The sequence below is a fragment of the Eublepharis macularius genome, chromosome 12 (genome assembly GCF_028583425.1).
Source record: "Eublepharis macularius isolate TG4126 chromosome 12, MPM_Emac_v1.0, whole genome shotgun sequence".
Lineage (NCBI taxonomy): Eukaryota > Metazoa > Chordata > Lepidosauria > Squamata > Eublepharidae > Eublepharis > Eublepharis macularius.
In genome coordinates, this window is record NC_072801.1 from 62,098,368 (window position 1) to 62,116,987 (window position 18,620).

The following is an 18,620-nucleotide window of genomic DNA, read 5'->3' on the forward strand; positions in this document are numbered from 1 at the left end:
ATTCAGACGCGGCAAGCCTAGATTGGATGCTGTACAATGTAGGAAAGGGCTTTTATTTCCAAACTGAAGGTCCCAGATACAGCGCTACCTTGGAAAGTTAGCAAAGAATGCTGCTGCTGTGTTTAAGTCTCTGGGTCTGTTCCCAGCAACTCTTTGCCAAGTTACAGCCTTTGTCTATGGGGCAAACCATCCGAAGAAATCATTAATCTGTGCCAGCCCATGTCCTCTCACTTCCTTGTTCCTTGTTCCACCTCTCATTGACAAGGGGTGAAGTACACAACACAACTACAGGTAACCTGCAGCCATGGAGGATGGCCGGGAAAGTGGTTTGGGGACCGGAACCGACGAAGCAGGTATGGGGTGAGCTTCCCCTCTAGGGGTACTGGCTTGAGATGGGGCTGGCTGGTCTCAAGGATCTCTAGCTGTGGCTTTCAGCTAGATTATTTTCTCTGAAAATTGTCAGAACCAGCTATGATCTTGGAGCATATGCCAAAGGGTTTTGGGGGATTGTACTCAGGTTTTTAAGTGGCTTTGAGTTAACAGATGAGTGGCTTGGCCTCAGGAGTAAGGGACAGCCAGTGTAATGTTGAGTAATAGGCACTGGGACTGGGAGGCTCCGGTTCAAGCCCCCACTCTGCCATGGAGCTCACTGGGTAACATGGGGGGCCTAGTCACACTTGCAGCCTAGCCTAAATCATTGACACTGGGAGGATTAAATGAGGGAAGGGAGAAACATGTACATCTTTCATTCCTTAAAGGAAGAGTGGGGTAAACAGAGAGAGAGAGAGGGCACTGATACCATAAGGGGAGGAGCTTGGCATAACACTGGATCTAATCTTGAAAAGAGCCAGTATGGAGCAGTGTTCCAGTGCTGGCTTAGAATCTGGATAGGGTAGTCAACTCCAGATTGGGAACTTGCTTAAGATTTGGGAGTGGAGCCTGGGGACAGGGTTTGGGAATCAGAGAGACCTCAGTGGAGTATAATTAGAGTTGCCAGCCTCCAGGTGGTGGCTGGAGATCTGGAATTACAACTGATCTCCAGGCAACGGGTCAGTTCCCCTGGACACCACAGCCTTTATTAATTCCATAGAGCATTTAACGGTCCCCCCACTATCCGTGCTAGTCACCATGGACGTGGAATCGTTATACACTTCAATCCCCCATGAGGGAGCTAGAACAGTGGTGGAAAACGCTCTTTATTCACGATCCCTTAACATTCCTCCCACCAGTTTGTTGTTACAACTGGTGGATATTGTTTTGGAAATAAATTATTTCCGGTTCAGGAATAAATTCTACTATCAACGTAAGGGGGTGGCTATGGGATGTCCGGTTGCACCCAGCATAGCCATACTGTACATGGCGGATTTAGAAACAAGATACTATCTAAACCCTGGGGTGAATCCCTTCTATGGGGAGATCCTCTATTACAGGAGGTACATTGATGATGTGGCCATGATCCTGAGATCTAGTGAACACCTTGAGGAATTAGGACACTGGATGAACTCGGTGGATAGCAATATTAAATTGACTTGGCAGTCTGATTCCAACAGCATTAGCTTTTTGGATGTGGTGGTGTATAAGACCTCAGAAGGGAAATTAGGGGTAAAACCATTCAGGAAGCCCACGGACAGATGGGCATACTTACATTATTCTTCCCACCATAAGATGAGTCTCAAACATAACATTCCATTTGGCCAGTTTTTAAGAATTAAACGGAACTCAACTAGAATGGAGGACTATAGGAGGGAATCCACTAAGATGAGGGATGCCTTTCTTTCTAGGGGGTATCCTTATAGAGTGGTGGAAAATGCGAGGAGACGGGCGGATGCCACGGGTAGAAGTTCCCTATTACGTTCAACCACCAGGCAGGAGAAAAATAGACTGGCGTGGTCACTGGATTTCCCCCCCCTAGCTTTGTCAATCATGAGCATCATCAGACGGAATTGGCATATAGTAAGCAGCATTACGGGCTGCTCTCAGCCTCCCTTGGTGGGGCTGAGACGATCTAAGAACATAAAAGATCTGGTGGTGCATTCTGACTTCAAAAGGGAAGAAGCACCTCGCTCCCTCCCCACTGGCCATTTTCCATGCGGCCACTGCAATGTTTGTCCCTTATCTGTGAATGCAAGCACTATAATGAATCCTGTGTCCAAGAGGAATTTATTTTCGAAAGATTTCTCCACGTGCAGTACCTGTAATGTGGTCTATACAATAAGATGTTCTTGTGGGCTGTTGTATATAGGAAGCACGACCCGCCCAGTTAGGCTCCGCGTTCAGGAGCATATGTCAAAAATCAGAAACAAAGTTTTGGAGGCGCCCCTCACCCAACACTTCATTCAGCATCACACCAACGAACGGGAATTGGTATTTACAGTTTTGAAGGTTTTACAGGAGAGGGCAGGCATAAATATGCGGTGGTCTTTACTAAGATTGGAGATAGAATTGATCATCAGACTACGCACCTTGGCCCCAAATGGTCTTAATTTGGAGGCAGATTTCACACCTTTCTTGTAGTTTGAAGTGTTCTCAATAAGGAGGTATGTTTCAGGTGATAAGACACCGGTACTGTATTTCCAAGAGATGGCGTCGTTAGAGTCTGTTTTGTGTGGTCGAGGGAAATGGGTAAATGCGTGTGTGCACTTTAAGTAGTTAACAGCAAGTAGCAACCCTCATCGGGGCGATACTCTTATAAACTCCACCCAGAATTACACCTATACAGGAGAGGAGATCGAGAAAGGATAGAGGTTTTGCCCAGGATTAAAATAAGGAAATCCACATGTTATACGACTCCTGCTTCATATAAAAAAATAGGTTTCATTGGTGAGTACATAGAACCGGTGGGTCTCTTTTGCATTTTACATTATAACTCCAGGGCAATTGTTAAGATTCATGTATTTGGACATACATTGAAGTGTATCCATTTAATTTGTGTTCCCAGGCAAATGTATGGAGGCTTTTGAAGAAGCGTGTATATAGCGAAACGGGATACTTAGCCAGGCACACCCGTTGCCACTCTCCCGCCGGGAGAAACCCCCAACTTCTCGCGGGGGTTTACTCCCTGTATGATTATTACTAAATTGGATGTACAACACATTGCCTGAGATGAACCAGTAAAAGAACTTTGGAAACGAATTTGCGTCCTTTCACGGTCCTTTTTCACTTCAACCCTAAGTATAATGCCATAGAGTCCACCCTTCAGAGCAGCCTTTTTTTCTCCAGGGGAACTGATCTCTATAGCTTAGAAATCAGTCATAATTCCAGGATATCTCCAGGCTCCAGCTGGAAGTTGGCAAGCCTAGATCTGAGCATCCCAAGTTCAGATCACTGCTGTGTCTGATGGAAACTTGCTGGGTGATCCATGGGAATTTGAACCTGGTTCTCTTAGATCATAGTCCAATACTCCAACCACTGCTTCATACTGGCTCTGAAGCTCTTATGGAGTGAACCTCTCTGAGACAAACTGTTTTATAGACTGAACTTTCATGTGGTGGTGGTGGGGGGGTGTTGGGTGGCCTTTGGGCCTCTTCACTTTGACTGACGTATGCACCCTGTCCCATCTGTATCCTTTCTCCAGGGTCCAGCCTGGGTCGCCATAGCCCATCTCTCTTTCTCCAGCTACCAAGCAACCAGACACTGCGTTTCCGTGGCAACAAGGCAGAGGCCTGGGGAGCAGCTTTAGAGGGGGGAATAGAGTCCTCGGTGGTTCCCCAGGACTGTGTGGTGGGAGAGGAGGAGGAGGAAGACCAAAGACCTCTGAAAGAGCTGCCCCTCTGTCTTGAGGAAAAACGGAGGCTCAGGTAGCAGCTGGGTTCTTGGGGAGGGCATTAAAGGAGTGCAGGATGCCTGGGTTCACAAAGAGAATAAGGGGGAAGATCTGAGAGAGTGAGGATTCCTCCAGGGGCGTTTCCTTGTGGCAGAGGATTCTGGGAAACAAGAACATCTGGGCAAAAAACCCCGTTTCATGAAGTGGTTCTGGCAAGGGGCATTGGCTTCTCTGGGCAAGCACAGATGTTTGCTAAGGGAGGTGCAAACTCTCTTAGTGAGTGGACCTCCAACTGTCCACACTTAATCTATGTGGTATGTTTGTGTGGAAAATGTTGTAAGTTCAGAAAAGCTGTGGTGCTCTGTTTCATAACCTTCAAGAATAACTCCAACCTTCCTGTAAGACTTCCGGGTATCCCTCAGGTTTCTGCAGGAGCAGGCAGCCAGCAGGCTCAGCGGTTGGCGGCTCTGGCGTGTGGAAAAACAACGGACATTACGGCATCTTAGGAGCCAAGCAGGCACAGTGATGTCATATGTAGTGATGTGGAAGAGCACGCTGCGCCACATTGAAGGTATGGGTGGTGCTCAGTTATCTCCCGTAGGATCAGGGTAGGGGGCAAGTTGTACTCTCCGACCTAACCTTGTCAGCTCTTGCTTCTTGCTCCCCCAAGGCCACTTTGGAACAGGGATCCAGTCATACTTCAACTTTCTGCGATTCTTGGTCCTGATGAACTTTGTTGCCTCTTTGCTGGTGGTGGGATTTGTGATCGCTCCCAATGCAGCATTCGAGGCCCTCCACCTCAATTGGACAGGTCGACCAAACAACGTCTCGGGTAGGTCTATGAGCCAGGAATGCATCCTTGAAGAAGAAACAATTTCAGCTGGCAGCATGAGTTGACACATCTATAATTGTTCATATGCTTTGTTTTCATATTTGGGTCTTTTCACACAGAGGTTTTGAGCTGCAGAGGTTTTCGTCCAAGCTTCCTTACATTCTTGTTTTCTATTTGTTGTTTCTCTGCTTTCTCAAATCAAATCAAAGGTGGTTTGAGAAAGCACAGAGAATGGACAACGGAAATATGGGAAAGCAACATATGGAGGGGAAAACACATGAGGAAGTTCACAGAAAAACCACTGCAGGTTGGCACCCAAACCACAGGAAAATCTCCATGTAGCAGGATCCTTTCTCATCTGTGCTTTGAATGTTAGAAGCAGAAATCCTGCAAGAGTACCTTCCCCATCACTGTATAGCCAGAATTGGTGCTTTTGTAGCAAACCTATGGAAAATACGATAGCTCAGCATATGTTATGTTCCATCTATTTTCTGGGACTCCTGGATTAGGTAATAGGGTCTACAACAGTTTCTGTTAGGCCCTGGATTCTGTGGGGATGGGGAAATTAATTTATTCTTTCCCCTCTCCTATAAGCAAATGCCTCTTGTGTGCATTATGACCCCTCTGCCCACGGCTTGGTCAGCTACTTTTCCTACATCATGGATCTTCTGTCTGGCAAGGTAAGAGATTATCCTAAGAATATCCCCAGAAAGAGTTGCTACTGCCCCATTTTCAGCAGTGGTCAATGATATGTTTGTATCTCCCTGCAGGGTTTTATGGAACTCACCTACCTATTCTATGGCTACTATCAAAATTCAGCTGTCGATTTTGCCAGTTTCTCGTACAATGTCCCTCTTGCATATCTGCTCACAGCATTCTTCTACCTCCTCTTCTGTCTGATATGGATTGTACAGAGGTGAGAGCAGCTCTGAGCTATATAAGCAGCCATTCTCCACCCCAGATGCAGATACATCTCCCAAACGCCGGAGGAATCTATTTAAATATCTGTTCTCTCTATCCTTCCTTCCTCAGGTCAGTCTATTGTCTCAAACACAGCTTGGTTAGTGAAGATGCTTCCCTTGGATCCTACAGCAACAAAGTCTTTGCTGGCTGGGATTTCGGTCTGATGCAGCACAGTGCGGTGCAGTTAAAACACAAGAGTATTCGCTACGAGCTGCGGGTGAGGCCCGTTGGCAACGCTAGACAGACTAGAAACAGATATCAAAGTGTGCTGGTGGGTTAGGGCTTGAATTGCAAGGAGATTGGTATAGAGCTGTCAGCTCTTAGAACCCAGTTCCTTATCTAACACAGAACTGCACAGCAAGTCTGAGGAGGGGCCTTACAGTTGTGTACCTGTTTGCACACCCCAGCTTTGGCACACTACAAATCATATACTTCCATGCCTTGTCACCTGTCTCCTTCAAGATGAGTCATGGATTTCTCTAGCAAAAAGTTTTATTTTTGCACAAAGCTATACAAGATCCCAGGCCAACAAAAATAATTATGTGGGGACCAGCCAAATTATATCCCTACATGGGATGGCTCACCACTGTATCTGGCACTATGCCGCCTTTTTATTTTCATTTTTAGTACTGAATAAGGAAAGGGGCACCAGAAACAGCCTTCAGACCTGTACTAGAAGAGAAGATAATACATCTATGGACCTGGGTAACTAGGGATGAAAGAGACAAGCTAAGGGCTCAGGGTGACACTTAAAGGCAGGCACTAGTAATCAATGGGATCTTCTTGAAACAAAAACATGTTATCTACACTAGCATGTATAAAGGTCCTAACTACACAGGACATTTTCCTCGCATTCTCCCAGATGTCCATTTTGAGTACCATGTTGGCAATTTAATTCCCAGGTATGCACAGATCCCCTTGCCTCGTTTGCTGTGGTCCCAATCAAAATCAGTTTCCAGCAGAGAACTTGCACCACATGTCTGATTACACAGAACATGAGGAAAATGTGACATACGATTATGCATCACAGTAGCCTTTGGGGCTGGTTCCATCTTGCTTTGCCTGACAAATGACAGGTTGCTTGCTGGAGCTTAGGGAAGGTGCGGATGGTGGTGATATGTTTTTGTTTCAGTTCCTTTCTTTGAGGGTACATTGAATATTTATGGTACATTTTTGCTTAGTTTACAAATGCATAAGCAGATTGCCCTTCTCCAGCAGGTAGCAGAGAGCAACCTGTAGAGCCCAGTCAGAACCTCACACTCCCAGCTAATTGCCAAAATTCTCCTCCTCCTCTTTGTGTCTCTTCCAATTGAAACTGCTTTTTTGCTCTCATGAATCTCTTCCCAAATGCCAGAGATTCTTGTCAGGAGCTCTTCCGAATGACAAGACATTGGCTATTCATGCTGGGCTGTTAAGCAGCAGCCATAACACCATGTTCAGTCACCTCATTACCAGAGTAAACATGGCATCTGATGGCTGTCATCATTTATATTTCACCCTCACAGACCTCCTGTGTCTCCTTGCTAGGAAACTCCACCCCCCCACACACATTTCCTGAACATTTGTCATGTCAGTGTTCACCTGCACCCAAGCTCTACCAAAGTAGTGGTGATTCTAGGTTAGTTTCGGCATCTCTTTCCACGCCTCTGATGAAGATTTTGCTTTCAGCAGTTATATAGCAGAAAAATCTGACAAGGCAGTTTTCAACCCACGTGTCTCCACTGTAAGAAGTGAAGGATTTTATGCTGTCCAGTAGTCTCATATTACATAGAGTCAGGGAGACAGAAGGGTCAGAACTTTTCCATCCTTTCTTTGAAGCATCTCTTTGAAGGATAGACTGATGCTCTTAAGGACTTCCATGCGTCTTTCTCACATCATACCATCTTCTCCTCACTTCTCTTTTTTTTCTTTATCTTGCCAGCCATGAGGGGAGGAAGTCTACATTTGACAACCTAGACTAGATAGAAATAATAAAACGTTATTTCTATTCATATCCTCAGTGGAGTTCCTATAACAAAGAAGTCATATTGCTTTTCTAAAGCTTGAACCAGGATCCAAGTGTAAATTTGTTCCTCTGCACGCACTCTGCATTCAGACACACACGCACACTTTGCTCCACCTACTACACAACTCTGCTAATATCCACTACAGTGGAATTTTGCCTGTGTGTAGCTTTCTTCCCTCTGACAAGGATAAAACAATTGAGCATTGTTATTAGGGAGCCAAGATGGTTTACAGTGAAATCCTAAGCAGAGTTATTCTAGTCTAAGCCCATTAATTTCAATGCACTGAGACTGGAGTAACACTGCTTAGGATTTCACTGTTAGTTGTTTAGAGTGAGAGACTACGACCAGAGAGACTTGGATTCAAATCACCACTCTGCTATGAAACTCACTGGATGACATTAGGTTCAGTTTAGCTCACTGGGTTCTGAGGGGAAAAGATGGTGGGGAGCAGTATTGACTGGCCACAACTCTTTGAAGGAAAGCTGGGATAAAAAATAAACTCTATCAAAGCATTTCAGCCTCTGATAGGGCTTGCTGTGCCAGAGTGACATCATGTGAACCACCAGGTTTCTGAGATCTTTTTCATCCTAGATTTAACTCATGTATAGAAAAAAATAACAAGGATTTGGGCAGAAATATGTACTCAATTTCCCTCCATCTTGGTGAACAGGAGTCTTCTTTACTTTTGTTGTATCAAACTAATATGGCTATCTCTCTGGAATTATGATGATCGATGGAAGCCTCGTTCTTGGGATGCTAAGAAGTCTCTTTCCTCCTTCCCGGGTTGCAGATGGATCTGGAGGAGGAGGCACTCCGGAGGCGCCTGGCAGAGAGGACCACAAGGCAACGAGCCACTCTCTACATCCTCCGAGGCTTGCTCAACCTTCTGGTTTTAAGCCTCTTGGGTGGAGGCTTTTTCTGCATCTACCTGGCGACGAGCTATTCCCAGTGGCTTCTGGGATCGGTAAAGAAATAGTGTTCACATGCAACTTTCCCATCAATCTCTTTTTGATGTATTGTCGAAGGCTTTCACGGCCGGAGAACGATGGTTGTTGTGGGTTTTCCGGGCTGTATTGCCGTGGTCTTGGCATTGTAGTTCCTGACGTTTCGCCAGCAGCTGTGGCTGGCATCTTCAGAGGTGTAGCACCAAAAGACAGATCTCTCAGTGTCACAGTGTGGAAAAGATGTAGGTCATTTGTAAAGTGGGGAGGGGGGGGCACACACACCACCAAACTCCTGCCTTCAGATTTATCAGATGATGGGCAAACAGGGTTGCCAGCTCCAGGTTGGGAAATTCCTGGAGATTGAGAGGTGGAGCCTGGGGAAGAGTTGGAGTTTGGGAGGGGAGGAACCTTAGCGGGGCATAGCACCAGAGTCCATCCTCCAAAGCAGCCATTTTCTCCAGGGGAACTGGTCTCTGTGACCAGATCAGTTATAATTCTGGGATATCACCAGCGGCCACATGGAGGTTGGCAGCCCTACAGACTAACTATGCTGCCCTCTTAAGGAACTTGCTGGGAGGGGGAAGCTGGACTGAAAGGGAAACTGGCTCTTCGACTGCCTGCACAAGCAAGCCAGGTCTATGGGCAGAAACTCTGCTGAGTTGCAGAAACTCCACCGGAACAGGTCTCCCCATTGTTGCACCTGTTGAACTTCTTTCAGAGCTTCTCAAGAAAAGAAATGGCAAATCCTCTCACTCACCCTCTCTCTTTGCTATGATTACCTTTTCAGAATTCTCTTTCTTTTTTAGGCAGACTCCCCGGTCAAAGGTCAATACATCTTGGAGCTGCTGGTGGCTTATCTCCCATCTATTGTTATCACAGTTGCTAACCTCCTTATCCCAATTATTTTTGGGGTCATCGTGCAACTAGAGAAATATCCACTCAGCTTTGAAATCAAAATCACTCTTCTCAGGTACAGGAAGAGCTGGTTGATCTGTGGAGCCTCGTAAGGTTGCCGGCTCTGAGCTGGGAAATTCCTGGAGATTTTGGAGGTGGTGCATGGGGTGGGGGGGGGGGATTTGAGGAGGAGATGGACCTCAGCAGGACATAAAGCCATAGATTCCACCTTCCAAAGCAGCCATTTTCTCCATGGGAAATGATCTCTGTAGCTTGAACATCAGTTGTAATCCCAGATTTCCAGCCACCATCTGAGCCTGGTATACACCACAGATACTGGTAGCTAGCTGTACTGATAATAATGATACTACTAAGAATGCATTAAAAGCTAGGTGGAGGACAATACATGAGATAAAATGCACAATCCTGCTGACATTTTTGAAAAGACCAAAAGGAAATGGGGAACAGGACACAAAATTAAGGGGAAAGGCAAAAGAGAGGCAGAGTTTAAAGGCCAAAAGATTAGGGAAGAGGTACCTTCTTGGATGCTTTGAACAGTTTATGAGAGAAAAATGCAGATCGGTGGTGAATTCCAGAGACAGGCAGCAGGAGAACAGGGGAAGGAAATAGAAATAGCCATGATGTAGCCAAGAGGAAAGAGTCAATTGGGGAAAAGACAACAAAAAGTAAATAAAGGGGAAGAATACAAGATGGATGAACTAGAACCAAGGAGTTTAAAAACAAAAAGCAGTCTCTTGAACTGAATCAAATGAGGACATTGAAAACAATGAAGAATGTGTATCAAAGGAGAAATATGATCAAAACAAGTCACAAGGGGGGAAATCCACAAATGATCAATAGAGCGAAGGATGTAGTTTCCAGCTGTGCCAGTCAGTCACGGCTGAATTAATGATCAAGCTCACGCATTACAGAAAGTGTTGGGATCCTTTTCAACACTGCTGTTATCTGAGAGTTCTGTTTCCCTTGCTTCCTGAAGCTCCTTGGGGTGGGACAACTCTAGCAGTCTTGGGCATGTGTTCCATCAGCTAGGTCAGACAATAGCGAAGGCCCTCATTGGTTTGGGGCCTGCCACCCAATACTGACTGCCACAGGCAGGTGTTAGGCAGATGGTGCTAGAGCACGTTCACATTTTGTATGATGCTCAACCAGTCACAGGCACCAAAGACTGCCAGCTTTTCAATCTGCAAGCCTTTGAAAGAAAATTGCTGTGTAGACATTAGCAGCTATTCATCCCCATTTTCTGGAAAGCTTCACCTACTGAATTTTCCTTGACAAGCTGTTCTTAGAGAAACCTGCCAGAATGGTTGTTTTTCGGTTGGTAACTATGGTGTCCGTCTCTTTGTCTTGTAGGAATGTCTTCCTCCGTCTTGCCAGCTTGGTGGTTCTTCTTATCTCACTTTGGTCTCAGATTACTTGTAGTGGGGACCCAAAAGATTCCAATTGCAAGGACTGTGGATACAGCCATCTATTCCCGGTGAGGGGAACCAGGAGACTAGAGCCTAGATTTTTGAGTTGGGAGTGATACCTAATGATTGGACCAAGTTGAGGGATATTTTTTTTTGGCCCAGGTAAGGTATACCCATTACTCCCTCTCACACCACTGCCAGCTGGTTCTAACCATATCCCTGAGATGGAATGGCACCTTTTTCATTGTAGCACTCCTCTCAAACTGCCACTGGCCAAAGATCTGGCCCAGAATCCTGATGACTTTTGGAAAGGAGCTAAAACTTAACTTGCTGGCATAGGGGCTCTGGCAGGTGAGTGTGGTGAGTTAGAAAAGAGCAAATAGCTATCAGGATTTCTGGATTGTCTTGGGGAAAGGCTAAACACTCCATCAGTATTTGTGCCAGGTGGCCTCTGTGGGCCAAGCTACAAGTGACGAATGACACTTGAACGGCAAGTGTATTTCTCCCTGTTCACTTGCCCTCCACTCAATCCACTTGCCGTTCAAGTGTCATTCGTCATGTGTAGCTTGGCCCTGAGATGGTTCTTTCTACCCTTCCAGTGCTGGGAGACTTCAGTGGGGCAGGAAATGTACAAGCTGTTGATCTTCGACCTGCTGATCATGTTGCTCGTGATGTTATTTGTGGAGTTTCCAAGGAAGTAAGTTTTGCTACCCCTGTGTTACAGGAGCTGGGCATATATGGTTGCCTTCTGGCCAATATGAAATTGTCTGGTTTGGGTTTGTTTTTTAAAAATAGGGGTGGTTGACTTTTTGCTCTTTAAGCATGGGTTTAGCTGATCTTCCAAGTTGTTCATAGAAAAACAGGACTGAAAGGAATTTAAAGATCATCTAGCCTACCTAAAATTGACAACAGGCCTACAGAAAAATGTCCTGTCCCTTTAATAGAGATATCAGAAGAATTATTATCAATGTTGTTGTTATTAGTCCACTTTTCTCACTGGGGGTCAAGGAGGATTACAAGTATGATTAATCAGTAGGTGGATTACAAGATATGAATGATAACATTTGAATCTAACTGCAAAGAGTCCTAGTAAAACAAAATAATGCAGTTGGGCTGGAATTGTAGAGGGGCGAACAGAACGTGCAAACATATCTGTTTATGGCAAGAAGACAATCAGCGCAGGAAAGACTTTATCCCTAATAAAAATTACCTCTGGGGAAAAGGCAGCTGAAGCTGTTCATGGCGTGGAGGTAAATAAGATCACATGATACATAATATCCCATTAAGCCTCTATCAATGGGACAGGACATTTTTCTCCAGACCCATTGGCAATCATCAAAAAGAGTCCAGTAGCACCTTTAAGACTAACCAATTTTATTTTAGCATAAGCTTTCGAGAATCAAGTTCTCTTCTTCAGATGCCTGATACAGAGACTGGTCAAACACAGAAGAGCAGAGGGAAGAGGCAATTAGGAGGGGAGGGGGAGGGAGCAATCAAAACATTCCTTTGCTAGTATATGTAAACATCTCCTTTTGGTGTGTGTATCAGTTGGCTTCAAAGGAGTTTGCCCTGTTAGTTTGTAGAAGCCAAACAGCTAGACCATTCAATTCCAATGCAGTATGGGCCTTCGATAACCACAGCTCTCCCTGCCAGATGCATCTGACAAAGAGATCTGTGGTTCCCGAAAGCCCACGCCAGGTACCACTGAGCTCCCCCAGACCCCACCTCTGTAAAGGAAATCTGTTACCTGTGGTAATGTGATAACCATTCATAGTCCCTATTCAGTCCCAGCTTGACAGAGTCAAATTTGCATATGAATTCCAGTTCAGCAGCCTCCCGTTGGATTTTGTTTTTGAAAGGTTTCTGTTGAACTACAGCGACCTTTAAGTCTTTGATGGAATGTCCTGGTAGGTTGAAGTGTTCTCCCACTGGTTTCTGGACGTTTCCATTTCTAATGTCAGATTTGTGTCCATTTATTCTTTTGCGTAGAGGTTGGCTGGTTTGTCCAATGTACAGAGCAGAAGGACATTGTTGGCACATGAGGGCATATATCAGATTGGAGGATGAGCAGCTGTAAGAGCCAGAGACAGTGTAGTTGATGCCATTGGGTCCTGTAATTGTATTCCCTGGGTAGATATAGGGGCAGAGCTGGCATCTGGGTCTGTTGCAGGGCCTGGTACCTGTGCTGGTGACTCTGCTGGCTGATTCATGGTTGTGAGTGAGAAGTCGTTTAAGGTTGGGGGGCTGTCTGTAGGCAAGGAAAGGTCTTCCACCCAGGGCTTCTGAGAGAGAGGTATCATTTTCCAGGATGGGTTGTAGCTCACTGATGATACGTTGGATGGGTTTGAGCTGGGAGCTATAGGTGACAACCAGTGGTGTTCTGTTGTTAGTTCCTTTAGGTTTGTCCTTGAGTAGGCTGTTTCTGGGTACTAGTCTGGCCCTGTTGATTTCCCTCTGCTGTTCTGTGTTTGACCAGTCTCTGTATCAGGCATCTGAAGAAGAGAACTTGATTCTCGAAAGCTTATGCTAAAATAAAATTGGTTAGTCTTAAAGGTGCTACTGGACTCTTTTTGATTTTGCTACCACAGACTAACACGGCTAACTTCTCTGCATCATTGGCAATCATAGCATTGGTCCAAAGCAAGATCTGAAAACAAAAGCCATGTAATACCTCTTTTTTAAGACCACCCCAAATGATCCCAAAAGTGCAGTCTTTCAGGTTCTCCAGAACTCTTAATCGGGCTGAATGTTAAATAGGTAGGAGGGATCTTTCAGGCCATGGTGTTGAAACCTTCATGTGTACATCCTATAGGATGACTATAGGACCTCAATGAGCACAGGGTGTGACTAGCTGGTTAACAGACTGCACCCTGGCATGCTTGCAAGAAAAATAAAAAATGGCCAGGTGTTTCTCTGAGAACAGACAGGATGCATGGATCCCTTGAAAGGCTGAGAGCGGCAGAAGAACATGGTAGTCCTTGTATTGGCAGTAGTGGAAATTAATTTTAGTTGGTGCACAAGGTAGAAAATCAATAGAACTTCTTGTTCCACATAACTAAGTCTTAAGGGCCCTTTTTGTGCTTTCCCTGCATCAGCAATGTTAAAGGAAAACTTGCACTGATTAGAATAAACATTCAGTCAAAAGCAAACCTTTCCCGTTTTATTCCATGCTATCAGTATTCATGTAGGATCACAAAAAAGCCTAAGAGATGCTTTCAGTATTCTGCATGAAATATCACATTTTCCGGTGATAGCCCTAGCTCGGTCTAGGGCAGTTGGGTTCTGAAACAGCACAACAAAAGGGCATCCCGAACGTATGAAGCCATCTTTCACCACCACTGATCCCTCTAGTTCAATATTACCTTCTCTGCCGTATGGCCGCTCCACAGTGGCTCCACCTGCATAGTCCACATCTGCTTATTTTCTTCCTTTGCATTCCAGGATATTGGTGACATATTTGCCCTCCTGCCCATTACTTAAATTATGGGGCCAGCAAGAGTTCATGGTGCCCTCCAATGTCCTGGATCTGGTGTATGGACAGACCGTGTGCTGGACAGGCGCTCTCTTCTGTCCCCTGCTGCCTGTACTCAACACTCTCAAATACATTATGATCTTCTACCTGAAAAAGGTGACTCTTGAGTGGAGAAGGGTTTGGGAGCAAAGCAGCATGTGCCTGGCGGGGAGAGACTGGGAACAGAACACATGGAGAGGGCATCTGAGGTCTAGAGCTGTATTTTCAAACTTCCTACCTTTAGAAACCCTTTCCACATTGACATCTGCTGAGAAAGCCTTGCCTATCCGCCATGACATCCCTGCATGTGTTAGAGGACTCCGAGGCATGTTCTAGATGTGCTTAGACCCGGTCTATGCCATGCAGCAGAATAAGGTGGTTAGATTCCACAGAAATAGAATGGGTTCTACCACTTCAGGGTTGGGGCTGGGTTATAATACTCCCCTGTATGTAAAAAAGTCAGGAAGTGAAACAGCAAGGAAAAGAAAAAGCTGGAAATTTTTCTCTTCATGTGTTCTTTATTTAATAGGGAAGCTTACTGTCCTCATTGAGGAGTCCCTAATAAGCTTCCAAGAAACTCTGGAGTCTGTAGTCTACTAGACTAGGGTTGTTTCCAGACGGCTTACCTGCCCCCAGAACATCGCGCCACATTGCAGGGAAAATGCGAAATATCGTGTTTTCTCGCGCGAGTTCTGCACGACGTCGCACGTTCGCGTTTTCCCCGCAACGTGGCGTGACGTTCCGGGGGCAGGTAAGCCGTCTGGAAATGGCCTAGGTCTGCCACTAAATGACAGCAGTACAGAAGCCAGCTGGACTTTGGTGCTGCATCTCTTGTGACTCCCCATGCTTCTACCTGGAACAGGGCCTTAGAAGATGACTTGAGTGTCTGAGTAGATTCTATTGCACCTTATTCCAGGGACTTAGGTTAAAAGGGATTCCTGGCTTCTCCTGGCAATGGGACACAAGCCGGGTCTCTTGAGCTCTTACCCCATTGGATATTTTCTTCCTCCTCCTTTCTAGCTAACCCTCTATGCCAACTGCCGGCCAGCTGAACGGACATTTCGAGCATCCAGCTCCAATTTCTTTTTCCTGTTGGTTTTGCTGATGGGTCTGACTATTTCTTGTGTTCCTGCCCTATACAGCATGTTTGTGTAAGTATAACACCCTTGCCCAGTCTCTGAATTGAGAATCCCACATAGCAGAAAGGTGAAGGGGCAGACTGTGGTTTAGTGGTAGAGAATCAGGTGAGAATCAAGACCCAGGGAGCAGACTCTAAGCCATAGCCTCAGATCAGGGACATTGGAGAGGGCTGTCCTCACCACGGAGAATCATCTCCAGGCTTGTTTCATGTACATGGAACTCTGAATGTTTGGCCATCCTTATATCCTGATGTCTTGACAATTCAGTCTAAGCAATTGCTGGTGCCAGCTGAAGTGGGAGTGGGCAGCTCTTATGCCTGTGATAGCTGCTGCATGACAGGCAGTTGTCATTTTTCTGGCTGCCTTGAAGATATTAAGGGCACAGAAGCCCTGCCACGGGGGGAAAGGGGCAATTTTCTGCCTATCCTGAACCTTTGCCCCCCAATGGAATCCAAGTGCCAGTAAATGAATCTCCTCTTCCTTCTGCAAAGAGGCTACCAGTCAGCTTTGCCTGTAATTGTTTGGCATGCCTGGCTTTGGGTAATTGTTGGAGATGCTGCTCACCAATGGAAGTTCGGAATAAACTGTTTTCTTGTGTTGGTTTTTGTGGGTTTTCCGAGCTGTATTGCCGTGGTCTTGGCATTGTAATTCCTGCCGTTTCGCCAGCAGCTGTGGCTGGCATCTTCAGAGGTGTAGCACCAAAAGACCGAGATCTCTCAGTGTCACAGTCACTGTGTCACAGTCACTGTGACACTGAGAGATCTCGGTCTTTTGGTGCTACACCTCTGAAGATGCCAGCCACAGCTGCTGGCGAAACGTCAGGAACTACAATGCCAAGACCACGGCAATACAGCCCGGAAAACCCACAAAAACCATCGTTCTCTGGCTGTGAAAGCCTTCGACAATACATTGTTTTCTTGTGATTCTAATAGTTGCTCTGTTATAAAAGTCTCATCAAGCTAGAAGTATATATGTGACACTGGGGCTCCTAATGCTTCAGTTTTGTCCCCATTCTCTCTCTTCCAGTTTGCCCCCTTCAAAATCTTGTGGCCCATTTCGAGGTGAGCCCACCATGTGGAACACAGTTTCCAATGCCATTTCTGAGTTGCCCCTCACGGCCCAAGAATTCCTGGAGTTTGTAGGCTCTTTGGCTTTTGCAGTGCCCTTGTTCCTGTTGCTGAGGTGAGAGGATTGCTGGGCATGGGGAGGGAAAAGCGATAAGGATGCTGTGCCTGGATTTCTGCATCCTGGAGACAGAAGCGCACCCGTTAACTGCTGTTCTCTCCCCATCCCCTCTTTTGCCTTTTATTTCACCTTCAAGCATCCTCATGTTCTACCTCATGGCTCTCGCTGGTTCCTACAGCTCCATGGTCAAAGGTCTGAAAGGGCAGCTCCGACTGGTGAGTGGCTAACAAAGAGGCATCAAAGGAGAGTGGGTGGGTGGCAGAAACTAACCTCTTGCACTGGCTGGTTCCAGATGGGAGGGGTCTGATCTGATGGCCATCTAAAGGAGTGAGGTTAGTTTAGCATGTGCCAATTTAATCTTTGCCTTCCCAAATAGTAGGTTCAGGTAGGTGTGAACTTCTGCCTAGATCTTCTTGGCAGACTATACCAGATTAAGCTTATACGGAGCAATGATCTGATATGATGCAAGGAAAATTCCTTTCATCCCTCACTACCCTTCACCCCTTTAAAGCTGCATTCCACCTCCACATCAATTCTGATGCTGAGAGGACTGCAGCTGCCATTTTCCTGTAGAATAATGGACCTTTTCTCTATGAGAAACTGCAAAAATGAGAGAATTTTCAGTACAAAGGAGGAAATGCTGAAAAAATGCTTGGTAACATTTGATCCCACTGGCCTAATATGGAATAGTGAGGAGGGAGAGACAGACAATTCCTTTCTTTCCATTTTCTTTCTCTCTTTTTTCATACTCAGGAGGGTCAGGACAAGCTTTTCTTAGTAAAGCAGATCTCCGAGTTGAGCCAATGACACAGAAGAATGTATGCCAAGACTGTTGGATCAGAAACTGTTGGATGCCATTGGTTTTTATTATATCAATTCTGCCAACTTGTACCCTCCAGTTCTACTTCTAGATGCTACGGCCTCTTGTTCTTCTTCAGTTCTCTCCAAACAGTTCTCCGTCCACTTAAAACTGCTCCACAATAATGTATTTTTAATGCCTTCTCATAAGGAAGAGTAATTGTTAGACTCAGAACTGATACGGTTGGCTCTGGGCATGGCATCTCTATTAAGGGTTAAAGAAATTTAAAATGAGCTGCAATGCAAACTTTTGAAATTCTGATTTCAAATATTATGAAATTTCAGGATTATAGGGAGAATTTGAATTTTCATAAAAGAATATTAAAATTTTGTGGATAAAAAGTCAAACCTTGGTATTAAGAACATTTGAATACATTCGGGTTTTTTTTGAAACACATGCAGACGTTGTTACATGTACTGTGAATTATACAGGTGAGTAGCCATGGTGGTCTGCAACAGAACAAGATTAGGGTCCAGTAGGTCGTTAATGATCAACAAGATTAGCTTTCAAGAGTCAAATCTTTCTGATGAAGGGAGCTTTAACTCTAGAAAGCTTATACTCCGAAAATCTCGTTGGTCCTTAGGACTCAAATCTTGCTGTGAATAACATTTGTCAAAATGTGACCCTTTAGATTTCTGTAAAAATTTCAAGTGTAAAATTCTCTGGGAATTATTTCAAAGTAGAGAAAAAGTCAATCTGGTGTAGACCCAGATTCAAACCATCATGGGTGACCTTAGCTAGTCATTTTCTCTCAGCCTATCCTACCTAACAGGCTTGTTGTGAGGATAAAATGGAGAATGCTGTCATAAACTCTTTGAAGGAAGGGTGGGAATAAAGTTCCCTAATAAAATTAAAAGATGTGTAGGATTGGGACGTTATGGTGGCGTGTGTGTGCGCGCATGTGCGCCACTGCAAACTATTTCTCAGCTGCTTGGGCCCCTGTATGTAATATGGGGACAACACTACCAGGCTACCTTGCAGGGTTGTTGTAAGACTCACTTTGAACTACTGTAGACAAAAATAAAATATTATTTATATGTTACTAGTAATACTAATTGTTTCAAGGTGTGAAATATTTTAAATATTTACATTAGAAT

The 18,620-nt window shown here is 45.2% G+C and overlaps 1 protein-coding gene across 3 annotated transcripts; it reads left to right on the forward strand.

Annotated features, from left to right (window-relative positions):
- The first annotated feature begins 269 nt into the window (after positions 1 to 269).
- TMC4 (transmembrane channel like 4) lies at positions 270 to 18,578 on the forward strand. Of its 3 annotated transcripts, none has more exons than XM_054993585.1 (16): positions 270 to 353; positions 3,575 to 3,797; positions 4,186 to 4,334; positions 4,434 to 4,595; positions 5,190 to 5,275; positions 5,366 to 5,511; positions 5,628 to 5,775; positions 8,355 to 8,528; positions 9,315 to 9,478; positions 10,774 to 10,897; positions 11,429 to 11,526; positions 14,271 to 14,457; positions 15,361 to 15,491; positions 16,506 to 16,661; positions 16,801 to 16,879; positions 17,418 to 18,578. In XM_054993585.1, the coding sequence occupies exons 1-16, from the start codon at positions 305 to 307 to the stop codon at positions 17,469 to 17,471; spliced, it is 2,130 nt and encodes a 709-aa protein (XP_054849560.1). In that variant the 5' UTR covers positions 270 to 304; the 3' UTR covers positions 17,472 to 18,578. The 3 variants fall into 3 exon arrangements, with proteins under 3 accessions (XP_054849560.1, XP_054849561.1, XP_054849562.1); XM_054993586.1 differs by having other exon boundaries at positions 277 to 360; XM_054993587.1 differs by lacking the exon at positions 3,575 to 3,797 and having other exon boundaries at positions 303 to 353.
- Positions 18,579 to 18,620: the final 42 nt, after the last annotated feature.

Excerpts from the sequence above, each read along its gene's own strand:
- TMC4 (XM_054993585.1), top strand. The coding sequence starts at position 305 with ATGGAGGATGGCCGGGAAAGTGGTTTGGGGACCGGAACCGACGAAGCA. Across the intron at positions 5,512-5,627 it reads CTGATATGGATTGTACAGAG|GTCAGTCTATTGTCTCAAAC; the intron begins GTGAGAGCAGCT and ends TTCCTTCCTCAG. Across the intron at positions 14,458-15,360 it reads TGATCTTCTACCTGAAAAAG|CTAACCCTCTATGCCAACTG; the intron begins GTGACTCTTGAG and ends CCTCCTTTCTAG.